The following is a 13359-nucleotide window of genomic DNA, read 5'->3' on the forward strand; positions in this document are numbered from 1 at the left end:
GAGTTTTTTTTATTGTTTATATATTTAAATATTATATTATTCAAAAGAAAATTATAAATTAGGAATAAAATGATTTCACTTACCTAAAAAACTCTTAAAATCTTCATGGTATAAATCGTAGTCTAACAAACAAATAACTGATTTATTTGAATCTCTTAATCATAATCTTGAAATCCAATAAGCCCCACGCATGTATTCCCCCATCCATTTTTGTCATTTATGCAGCAACGCCTAACAAGCAGCAACATTATATTGAAGCAGATGAACCTGTTTAATTTTTTCTCCCTCGTTCGTACAAAATACAACATGGACGACGGCGAGACAATATATAATTAGTACAAAATTGAGTTCATGCACGCACACAATCGGCCGGTGTTAATCTAAAGTTACAACACACGCTAGCTAGCTACCAACCTAATGACAAAAAGAAAAAGAAGAAAAAATGCTACATCCTGAAAGTAAGTTAGGAGAAGGACCAACCAACCAACGGTTAAAGGAATGAATAAGGTTAAATTTTCTGAATTAAAACCACCCGAAGAATCTTCTGCGCCGCTTCCTTTCTTCCCCTCTGCGATCTGATGTGGGTGTGACGTGGAGCCTTTGGACATTATCCATGGCCCATCTTTGGAATTCAGGCGAAGAGACCAACTCTGTCAGGCCTTTGTTAGTCTGTTCTGTGGTAAAATCATCCCACTCTTTCTTGGAGAAGCGCCTCACAGGAGTGCCATGGATGGAAGAGTAATAGTCATCATCATGCATTGGTGACCTCCTACTTATCGAACCTGCAACAATGCAAAACACATGATATTTTGATTTGGTGACATGCTGACTAATCATATATAGTGATTATATATAACAGATGAGCACCTGAGACTGGTAAATTATATGATTGAGATCCATGTCGATGCAAGTGACTTGAGTAATTGTCATTGTTGTAGTAGTATGTAGAAGCTGAGGGTCCATCTCCAGTCCTTCGAGTCCACTTGTACATTCGCCTAAAAGACATCAACAGATTGTTAATTGTGTAATATATAATATGCAATTTAAAGTGATTTAATAGACATTCTTCAACTTTCTGACATCGAATTGAATTAAAAAAAAAAAGATTCTTCTCTAGAGAAATTATAACGTGATCAGAAGAATTTTTTTGTGCGGCATAGCTCCTGAAAATAATATTGACTCAGCTGAAATATGTCCCAAAGCATTATAATCGATGGAAATTGAAGTCTAGTCAATTTTAGCATGAGAAATACAAAATTCCACTAATTGACAGAGTAGTCTAACTAGAGCAAACCAAAGTCATATCTTTTCCCATAAAATTTTGCTAGTCACATATTTCCACGATACAATCTGTGAGCAGAATTTTAATTTTTTAGGTAAAGCATGACAGTGTTTCAGAAATACCAACAAACTCCCACCGAACGCCAAGATTTGATCTACCTAAATTGATAAATAATACTGAGGAGCGAGGAGAAAGTATCACGACTATACAAGTGATCCATAAATTCTGTCAATTCTGTGATCTTTTTCCAATTCCTTCCCACTCCCTTCATCTTCTGGGTAATAAACAAAGTCAGTCTGTTTTTATTTTATCACAATCCATTGCATGCTACTCTGAAAGGAATCCCGCTAATATCAAGATGAACTTTTTTTATAAAAAGCTTCATGAAAATTTCTAATTTTAATTTGTATTTTTAAAAATAATAAATAATAAATAATAATAATAATTTATCATATTATTCATCTCTTATAAATTCCAATGTTAAAAAAACTCAATATTCTTTATTTTATTTCTCTTTTCAACTCTCAAAGTTTATTTTTAAAAAATAAAAAACAAAAAGAAAAAAGAAAACAACCAAACAAAGCCATGATAAACAGATCAACTAGAAACCTCTGCACTTCTGAGCTGCTCAGACAGATAATTACAAACCTCTGTGATAAACACTTATTTGGAGGTATCAGTTCTTAACGCTACCAGGCTTGGTTAGGAAACCGTATCACCAGACTAGTTTAGGAAATCATATCTTGAGAGAAATTCTACTCAAGAGGGTTTCTCTAGATCCGTGAGATTTAACATGACATGATCAACCTCAAAAAAATGAGTGAAAGGAATTTATTAAGGTCAATCTGTTGATTCAAAGATTTTTGAGTTTCAAGTAAAAAATACACGCTAGTACAAGGAGAATTTTCCACAACAATGATGCTGGCTAGTACTACACAACTAGAAGACCTAATACAGAAATCTCATAGCAGACTTTTGGTTCTTTTGTACTGTACGGGATATAATTCTGAAATGCTGTAATTTAACTTGCCGAAGCACAAAATCAGATCGATCTTATTTTGTTTATGATGTGGTAAACATAAATGCCAGCATTATGCCAGTATTAGAGAGAAAAAACAACAACATCAGCATTCTACGGCAAAGAATTACTACTCTACCGAATTACTACTATACCATGCCCCATACTTGAGAATCAAATGCAATCTACTGTCAGAATATATGAATTAGACTTACCTGAGTAAACGTCGTAGAAGGCGTAACCTTTTTCTCGTTGTCATTGCTACAATAAACATTATGAGACCGAGCATCTCTGCTGCAAAAAGTGTATCCAAAGAACTCTACAGAAAATGGTCATTCTGAATTTAGTATGATTTCATCAAAAAATTCCAAAAGATACCGTATAAGGTCAAGACAGCTTAAAAATAATCTAAAATCAACAGAGGAAGAAACAAAATACCTCAAGAATTAAAGCAGCAGAAAATATCCAGATTGCCCATTCAACAAAATAAGCGACTCCATAATCGACCAGCCCTTCCTCTGTCAGAACAAGTTTACGGACAGCCCAATAACCAAACCAAGCTCCAGCTAACACAAGGCATATGAGAACAAATATACCCAGCTGGAGAATGCAAAAAGGAAGGAGGGAAGTAAGCAAACCACAAGAGAACAAGTAGAAAGACAGTAGTTGCTGTACATAACTGGTTCTTAACAAGATAAGAGATGATGACAGAAAAACGTTCATAGATATACATGGAAATAAATCAGCAGACAATGTAACCAAAAATTATGGTTGACAATAGGCACAATGGAAGATAGGAAAAGATCACTCTGAATTTCTAACAAAGGTAACTGCAGTCTAAAAGTAACTTTTCTCACATCAAGGCAACCTAAAAATTCATTCAAATAACAGTTGGATGGAGTCCATCTTTCTGACTCTGGAGAAGTAGACATGCATTAATTCAAAAGCAACTTATTCTTTTTTCCAAACAGAAAAATAATGTTTATAGAATTGAGAATTACCCAGAGACGTAGAATAAGAAATTTGAATACTCAATTTTATCTGTCAATTTATACACCCATTGGCTATGAATTGCTCAAGCACACTCCACAGGTGATAACTAGGGGAAGATAAAATAAAAAATAAAAATAAAAATTGAGAGTTGAATCAAGGTGTAATTTTCAGCTTATTTTTTCCTTATGCCTGGTTTATAAATACACATTGTAACTCAATACTTTATGACTCTTGTAACTACATCCTCTATCTAACCACGAGTAAACTTGCATGCCCACTGCTAGATAGCCACTACCACATTAAAGACACTATCCCAACCTAAACTTACATGAATAACAATGAACCATGAGTACCAATAAAGGCTTTAGGATCATGTTCCGTGCTTGCCGACATAGGTCAAACATATCATTTCACCAACCATCACATGGAATGAGCTGAGAAAGATTCTTCTATATATGCTGTCTTGTCTTCTAATACAATCTACATACTTCTTCACACAAGGACAAGGGTTCCTCCCACCAAACTTCCTCTACCATGCAATGTGAGGTAAGTTACAACCTTCTGTATACAAATGGTGAGGTGAGGAGCTGACTATGATTTCCTCCATGTAAGAAATTGTTTGCTCTTCTTCATCATCCTCTCTTGTATCACATGTTGTCATACAAACAAAATATCATTTCTAACTATTTCAGATCATATCTTGCCATAAAATTATATGTAAGACTATCATTAGCAGCATCAAAATATTTTAAATGATATTAAATTACATCAAATGGAGTCCCTTTCAGTCAATTATATGTAAGACTATCACTAGCAGCATCAAAATTTTAAATGATATTAAATTACATCAAATGGTGTTCCTTTCAGTCTCCCTCTACCCTTAAAAATGCAATCATAATTATTCAATTTGCAAACTATGAAATCCACTGGCCATCACTGCTTGTGGCAACCTGATGACTAGGTTCTGTGTAAAAAAAACCTTTTTATGCAAGAGCATTGAACCTACACTAACAGACCAATATTGACAGACAATACCAAATTAAGCACAATGAGAAGAGAGTTCAGTACTGCAAATTAATAATATTACTAACATATTCAGATCCAGTGCAAACATTAATTGCATTGTGCATGTGCTTTGACAATTTCACGCCATAATCCAGAAAGCAAAATGATTGAATCTTGCGACTCATAACATTAACCAAACATGACTTCCATTATCATAAACTATAAACCTTACGTAACCAAAATAGCATCCCCCTCAACAGTTACTGCAATGTTCATTTGTTGTTTAACAACATTCAAATGATTGTTATAATATACATTCAGATGGCTAAAAGACGATGTCTTCTTTATTATTCCCGATGTAATATACTGTGCATACATGATCAGTACAGAAATCATTTCTGATAGTGTAAGAATGAGCTAGATAGGGAGGGCACTTATATAACTAGGATTGAGATAAACAGAATTTGCCTTAGTATTGTGATAAAACACAAAAATAAAATGCAGAATGGGAACATACATACAGGTTTGTGCATATCTTCACTAACTCCCATCCCCACAAGCAATGAGCGTAATAGTTCAGAAACATATGCTTTAAGACAGGTCCCAACACCTATCTGTCAAAGCAAATAAAGATGGCACAGAATAAAAACAGAAAGAACAATTGCATGTGTAAATTTGTAGAATTGCCAACCACAAATGAATGGAACTTGCAACATTTTGTTATCATATTAAGTCATAGAACTCACAACAGAAGAATAGAGGACTATAGCTAGTGAGCTTTTTCTTCCTGTTGGCAATAGCTTCATGCCCTGTAACAAAGAATTGGAAACACATTAAAGAAATACAAAGGTAAAAAGAAGGGTAGCCATCTAGCCTAGGATAATGTCTAAAAAGAAGTTATGCAAACACGAATCTATAAAAAAAATTCTGGTTGGATGTAAGGATTTTTATGCTAATGGTTTTAGTGAATATCAAACAGGAAACAAATAGATAAATCAAAGTAAATTATGCACATTGCAATTGGTAATATGATCAGTGGATTTCTTCATTGAGGATTGCTATGATATACATATTTTCGAACAAAAAGTGTCAACTTTCAATAATTAATCAGGACTTGTATCCACCTGGCAGTCTTTCCATACAAAGTGACAATTTATGCACAAGTTATGTTACTAAAATTATAATTGCATCTTCTGAAGTTCGCATAGTGACAAAATAAAAAAAAATCAGGATATACAAATGATCATAGTTTGCTTCAAATATGTTCTGCCAGCAGGATAAAAATCAAAACACTATGCAGTGTTAATAGATACTAAAAACGTTTGATAATTTGAGATACATACTATCCAATTGGAAATCATTAGATGCAATTCCAATTATTTTTCAGCCTTTTCCCCACAAGAACATAAATCTTATTACCTGATGTTTGATAGCCCAAAGGGGGCAGCCCGGTGCACGAAGCTCCCGCCATGCGGGGTCCGGGGAAAGGATCCATTGTACGCAGCCTTACCTTGCCTTTGGCAAGAGGCTGTTTCCAGGATTTGAACCCGTGACCTCTAGGTCACATGGCAGCAACCTTACCGTTGCGCCAAGGCTCCCCTTCGTTTGATAGCCCAAAGCAATCTAGAAATTTTATAACCAAGGCATTCTCATTTTACCAACAATTTTATCTAATTTTTATAAACTACAACCAATTTAAGCTTTTGGAGTCATTAGCGAAGCAATAGATCAGGAGTTTCTTGATGCGGATTACCTATTGAAGCAAGATTTTCATAGCATATAAATTCAACTTATTTCCTGTGCTTTCAGTAGTTCTATAAAGGAATGACTTAATAGTGCAAATATATATGAAGAATGTAAACTAGACACAACATTGAATTAATTTATAACAAACAAAAAGAACATAGCATGAAGTATAGGATAAACAACAGCAATTTGCATAAAAACACATAAGCAATCTGAAATAATTCATAGTAAACAAAAGGACATACTATGAGAGATAAAATAAAACTACAGCAAATAGGATAACATCATATAAGAAGTTATAAGATAACAATAATAGATTTGACAGTTGACTTGATTGGTACCTGAAAAAGAATTATTAGAACCACCCCTATGATACCTAAGGTCATAGCGCCGCAGTAATAGAAAACCACTGACTCGCTAAGAGTATGAGCCGATACCATCAGGACAACACCCAAAACCAGAAAAATCAAACGATGGAACAGAAATTCTGAAAAACAAAATGACGGACACATTACTGACAAAGATGATAACCAGATAAGCTGGAAACCTGGAACTTGGTTTATATTGCTGAATTTAGAAATGTGCTGGGAGTTACCTTCCTCTGTGGATACTTCAATCTTTCTCGATGGGTCCAGTGGCATCCGGAAATCCAATATCATATCCTCGTATGGCGACATCGACTTAGTCCAAATAGGTTTGGATATCATATCCTCGTATGGCGACATCGACTTAGTCCAAATAGGTTTGGAGAGCTTCTGCCACTGATCAGGGGAGCACATTCCTACCCCGATCGAAAAGTCCCTTGCCACAACCGACAAAAAAAAAACCTCAAACGACAAATCACAATAAAAGAATCTAGGAGAAGGCGAGCTAGGGTTTAGAAAAGTACTTGTGGAAGCAGATCTCGGTGGTCTGGCTGCGGAAGAGGGCATTGACTGGGTCGACGGAGACCGTTACCTTGACGGCGTTGAAGTACTTGGAGGCCTTATGGAGCCGGGAGAAGCCACGTACGATGACACGGACGGCGCCAGGGGGGCGCCAGGGGAGACTCATCGACTGGGCGTCCGGCGGGGAGGACGAGCTTGGAAGGGTGGGAGACAACTGCGTCCATTGAGATACCCGAAGAATAAGAAAACAAAAAAGCTTCGTGAATGGAGAAAAATAAGCGATTCTTCAGGGGATCGTGAACGACGAGAAAAATAAGGTACAGGAAAGGAGGATTGATTTGCTTACCGGAGATATCATCGGCGGCCGCAGCAGAAAGGAACAGGGTGAACAGGGTGCTGGTAACCAGGAGCAGGAGAAAGCTTGCGGAAGAAGGCAGCATGTTATCATCGGCGGCCGCAGCATAAAGGAACAGGGTGAACAGGGTGCTGGTAACCAGGAGCAGGAGAAAGCTTGAAGAAGGCAGCATGTTCTATTTGGAATAACCAAAAATCAAGCGAGACGGTAAAGGAGCTAACGGGATTAAATAGAAGAGTTAGGTGGATTGTAAACGATCGAGTGGCTTAGGGCATCCGATGACCTGGTTAATTAAAGACACGTAGCATTGTAAACGATTGAGTGACTTAGAGCATCCATGCATGAGATTATTTCATCCTATTTATGATCTCCACGTTTACATCATCAATCAAATATCTCCTTCCTCAAATATCCCAACTTTCACAATCAAATAACTCTCCAAATATTTTTTATCTAATAAAATAATCAATCAAATATCATTCCTCAAATATCATCAATCAAATATTTTTTTATATAATAAAATAATTAAAATCACCAGGCAAAACTCTTTGCCCATCAAATATCCCCCTCCAACAAGGATATTTGATTCATGAGAATATTTCTTCAAATATCCCCTCCAAATATCCCTTATTAGAGATGTCCTTACCAACTAAGCTAAGCGTAAAATCAATTACCTTTTGAAATAATGTTAACTTATTATTATTATTTTTTATGAAATTACACTGTTTGTTTAGATATTATTAATGAATGAAAATTAGAATTCACAATTAAATATATATATCAATAAACTAATTAGCAATTTAGCATCACATCCTCAAGAACACAATTCAATTCAAAATTTCCTGCATAAGATAGGACTGGAGTTTGCAGTTACGATGGATGATAGGACCATGCAAGCCGTACGTTGCCATATCTGGATTTGTTTTGGACTTATGCACGGAGTTGATCAGCTCAATGTTTCTGCATGTAGAGCCTATTTAAGGCAAAAAGAACGAATTAGCAGGTAGAAGAAATAAATAGGATGAGGCATATTGGGGAAGGTTTGTACCTAACAATCTATTACTTATTCTCCCACCAATTGCAAGAGAACAGTCAATCCAATATACGCATTTTTTTTAAAAAAAAGAGAGTAACAATAATACATAAATAAGTAATAACCATATGCTAGTGGATGCTCTAATGCATTCTGAAGCCAATCTAATTTATTTTAACGAGATGATAACCAATTGTCTTGTTGCAGCCAGGGATCAAGATTGCTCGAAAAGATAAAACTGTTGCGACAATTGAAAATTGATCAAGATACATGGATTACAGACTTAAAGCACGAAGAGATGGTGTGAGAAACAAACTTGAACAGTAGAACAGATGAACATCCATTAGTACAACTGAGCAACCTGAGAACACATTGAAAATAGGTCAATGGAGTTCTCTCAATAACAGTTAAACAACACACAACATTTGACTGAGAATTTTGTAGATGTGTTGTATTGACAACCAATTGAAGAATTGAGTTTAACCTCCTGATAGAATGGTTTTTTCTAAAACAACCACCTTTATATAACAACCATAATGTTAGTTCAATGTATCCATTGTTAAGCAGTTTGGAATTTGCCACTTTAAGACAGGTTTGAAAAGAATTATTTAAAGTCAACTAAATGGCCGGACACTATCTGCTAAGCAGAAATAGTTTTGGCAAGCCTTGAAACTATACTAAGAAACATAGAGAGTGGATGTGCTCTACGTAGACCTACCAAAAGATTGATGTTGTAGCTTTCAGTTATATTAGATAAATAAGCAGTAAACACCACCAAAGCTTATATATCCATCTAGCACTTGCACCAAGAAGTCTCACACAATTAGGATGAAGCAACCGAATTAAGAATATTACATGAAAGAAATTTATGAACACAGTATGGTGGTAGAGGTTTCAAGAATTATCAGCCCAAATAAGAAAAATCATGTAATGAATGCATTAGAAGAAAATTTAGGGTTAATTACTAAATAATACCTTAACTATTGCAGACATTTTCAAATAGATCATGCATATTTCTGTGTAAATCTTTGAGTTTCACTTCAATCACGTCATTCCAGAGTTGCTTATTGAAGATAATGAAAGTGCCACTGCCAGTCCATAAATAAGCTTCCTATCAAGAACATAAACAATTTATTACAAGATTTAATATTGAAAAAATTAACCTAATTCTGTTTCTAAGATTATTTAGATATTTGTCATTTATCCAACAATTATTTAATGCTGATTAAGATGACATGGATGTTTAGCAGGCATTCGTAAATCATAGGTCCATTAGTGTAGCTGAACGATATGAAACAAAGTGCAATGATTGGAAAAACAATGAGGTTTAAAGATTTGAACTATTGACCAATTAGAAAGATTGATGATAACTTAGGAAGCGTTGAGGAAGATTAAGCCTAAGAAAAGCTATATAACAAGTTTTGTATCTTACTGGTCAATTAGATATAGATTTCTTAAAACTAGAATGAAATTATTTGAATTGAAGATCTGTTGACTATAAAATAAATCTGATTCACCAATAAAATTGTTGCACTACTTACCAGTAACCTATTTGGGCCTCTGTACAAGGATTGAAATATTCATTCTCGGACTAGGAAATCTCATATATAAACCACATCTAACACCAGCATCTTTTATGCATTACTAGTTGGTGCAGAAAATCAAAAGCTTCAAATTCAAACAACTATGGCAATGATGGTGTCACATCAATGCAGGCCACTCTCCTAACAACTGAATATTTCTTTTGACACATAACAATGCCACTAGGCATTCCTCATGATCATGCTAGATCCATCCTCTTTTTTCATTTTCATTTGGAACTTGTTCCTTATTGTTTTTCCAGACAGAAACTTCTTGAGTTTCTGTCAGTTTATGAAAACCTTATAGTATCCAGTTGTTACATGATCCAGTTCCGAGTGCTTTCCTAATGGATCTTAGGAGATATCTTCTGGTCAGTAGCAATAGCAGCAACAAAATACTCAGGACTTCAATTTCTCATGTTCTTCTCAGTAATTCAAATGCTGCCTAACTGGAAGTTCCATTAAAAAGGAAATTACAGAAAATTTCATCCAGTGATATTTTATCTTGATAATATTTATTCACTAGAATTTTCTTCTTCTCTTTCTTATAAACTTCTGCATCAGCAAATCTGCCACATCTTTGTAGACCAAGTATCATCACCTCATACATGCCAGATGAGATAGGAAGGTTTTGTCTTCTTAATTTTGAGTAGAGATCAAGAGCTTTCCCAGTTTCACCAGCTTGAAAAAAAGCATCCATAAGAGCTGTACAGGTAATAATATTTTGCTCCATTGGCAAAGAATAAAAGATATTTTCAGCATAACTACAGAGCCCTGCACAGCCAAGCCTGTATATCAAGAGATAAACAAGATATGTTCCAAAGTTAGTGCTAGTTTTGACCATTTCATGAACAATCTCCAGGACCATCTGAAATTCATTCTCCCTGATGAAGAAGCCAAGCAGAGAGATGTAGGCAACTCTATCAAGAGCTGTCCCAATTTGCAAACAGTATCTGAATGCCACTAGTGCACAAGAGGGCTTGTAGCATGCACAACTGACTTGAATGACAGTAGATATGAGCTCAGTGTCAAATTCTATATGCTTGTTAATCATCCCATTGAACATGTGCTCTATAGCAATAAAGTTCTGGTTTGCTAAAAGATTAATGATTATGGACCTATCCATCAAATAATTTGTATCGGAATGAGTTGTTTGACTGTCTAATTCCTCTTCACAACCTTCAGACGAAAGATGGGGGTTCACTTCTCGAAGGAGATGATCACATTGATTTTTCAGTTTCAAAGCTTCTAGTGCTTCCATAAATACCGCATGGCGAAGAACTATTGAGTGTTGCTTCATGTACTGGAGAATTTGTCTCATTACCAGTGTTTCTCCAGCCTTGGCACATTTCTGAATGAGAATGTTGCATGCAGCTTTGTCAGGTACAATTCCTGCCTCTTGCATTTCACTCATTATCTCAAGGACAGCCTTAAATTTACCTGAGAAACAAACATGTGAAATGCTGAACTTAGTAACAGAATGTACCAATAAACTAGAATATCAGAAATTTCTCCTAGAACCAATCGGCACAATAGGGCTCATGCACTACTATATTTTTCGAGAGCTAAAAGGGCAAGTCAAGTACATTAGTGAAAAAGAAATATTTTTTGTAAAAGATAAATAAAGAGTTCCTTCCCACTCTCTTTTCACACTCCTTTCCCACGGTAGTCAAAACATCCTCCCTTTTACATGACTGATCTTCATCTCCTCCTCTTCATCACCAATAATGTGAACATTGCAAATAGGGGTGGCATCCAAAATTGAAACAAAAAACGAACCAAACCAATCACACCTGTTAATCACCATTGCCGATTTCCTTAAGCTTTCCTGATTGGTCAAATTTTTTTGTTGTATTTGCTAAGTTTCCTACCCAGAGAAACTCCTGGTTTTGCCATTGCCTAAAATCATGGGAGATGGGAAATTTTTTGATCAACCACAGATAGGAAGGAAAAAAGCTTACATTCAACATATATAAGACAACATAAATTATCAAAGCACTCTTTTCATAATTGAGTGACATTTGTCACAGGGTAGAAAAATTTTCTTTTATGCACAAAGTAGGTAGTAATAGTTCACATATTAAATAGGCTGATTCAGCAATTAAAATCCAATGCCTATTAGATACATTTCCATGTTATCTTAACCTAATTAAGTATACATTACACCAAGTAAATAAGACACCTTGTTGGAAGAATACAAAATTCATAACAAAACAATGCTTCCAAAATTGTTCTCAAACCAAAGAAAATGTGATATTCCCTAGAACACAATGACTAGTTGTCAGTTTTATATTTCTGATTGATAATAAAATTTCCACACTCAAAGAACTTCGAACTGAAGCTACAGCTGTATGTACATTCATGCACTTCCCTCTCAATATTCTAATGTTGAAAAATAAACACAGTCACAGAAATTTCATAAGTCAATTCAGTTTCTTTCCGCTCCACATTCTAGGTCATCTGCACATTTCATTTCTTCAAATGCTAGCTTTCTTATCTTACTAGCACATATATTTCATTTGCCTAAGAATAACATTTGTTCATGACACAGCTACACTGTCATTGGTACACCAATTATTCCTGGGTTCAGTCTAATTGGTATATAGTAGAAGGCTGAAGAAAAAGGTCACACACACTAGCCACACCTAACGGAAGAGAATTAAATGAATGGAAAAGAAGCCACAAATCCTGAACTTCAGTATATCATATATCAACGATTCATTGAGAATTAGCACTCAAGTTTTTATTTGAAGTTTGACTAACCAACTCCTGCCAGGTGCTCCATGAGCACTGTATAGGTGTGGCAATTAGGAGAGAGCCCAATCTCTAACATCTCCCTATAGACGACGGCCGCCTCGTTGGGCCTCCCGTGATCAAACAATATCTTCATGAACGCGGTGTAGGACACCAGAGTTGGGCGACACCCCGTCGCCCTCATCTCCTCCCACGCGCGCACAGCTCCTTCCAGATCGCCGGACTTGGCAAGCCAATGCATGACGGAGGTGTAGGTAGCTGCGTCCGGCGCCACTCCCTTGTGTTCCATCTCACGGAATACGTGCCACATGGAGGATATCCGCCCTGCCTCGCCGAAGATGTCGAGCATGGTGGTGTAGGTGAACCGGTCGTGCTTGAAGCCCGGAAGGCGGGCGGCCCAGTGGAAGAAGAGCCAGGATTTCTCCATCGGTGGGTGGGTCTTGAGGACGCGGTTGACGGTGAAGGAGTCCCATCGTACGGGGAGTTCCCGGAGCTCGGCGGATGCGGAGTGCCAAGGCGAGTAGCGGAGGATGGTGGAAAATCCTGTGGACGACCACAGCCACCGGGGGATTCGGCGGCGCGGGTTTCACGGGAGCAGATGGAAGCTTCTTGTAGGGGCGACGGGTGAGGAGCGTGGAGAGAGCACGGCCACAGGGGAGCCTGCGGCGGCATCATCGGGCCGAAGCAGAGCAGCGAAAGGGGTTTA

The 13359-nt window shown here is 36.6% G+C and overlaps 1 protein-coding gene and 1 pseudogene across 1 annotated transcript; both read right to left on the reverse strand.

Moving 5' to 3' along the window:
* Positions 1 to 272: 272 nt before the first annotated feature.
* LOC141836587 (uncharacterized) lies at positions 273 to 7462 on the reverse strand (annotated as a pseudogene).
* Positions 7463 to 8095: 633 nt separating this feature from the next.
* On the reverse strand, positions 8096 to 13328 carry LOC141836576 (pentatricopeptide repeat-containing protein At2g01390-like). The gene is given in 6 exon segments (XM_074724084.1): positions 8096 to 8259; positions 9295 to 9430; positions 9861 to 11339; positions 12663 to 13191; positions 13193 to 13303; positions 13305 to 13328. Coding segments are annotated over 4 exon segments (1659 nt in total). The 3' UTR covers positions 8096 to 8259; positions 9295 to 9430; positions 9861 to 10344.
* Between the last annotated feature and the right edge of the window lie 31 nt (positions 13329 to 13359).

The sequence above is a fragment of the Curcuma longa genome, chromosome 1 (assembly GCF_044706935.1).
Source record: "Curcuma longa cultivar G26 ecotype Majalengka, Jawa Barat chromosome 1, ITB_CL_G26_1.1, whole genome shotgun sequence".
In the NCBI taxonomy this organism is placed as follows: Eukaryota; Viridiplantae; Streptophyta; class Magnoliopsida; order Zingiberales; family Zingiberaceae; genus Curcuma; species Curcuma longa.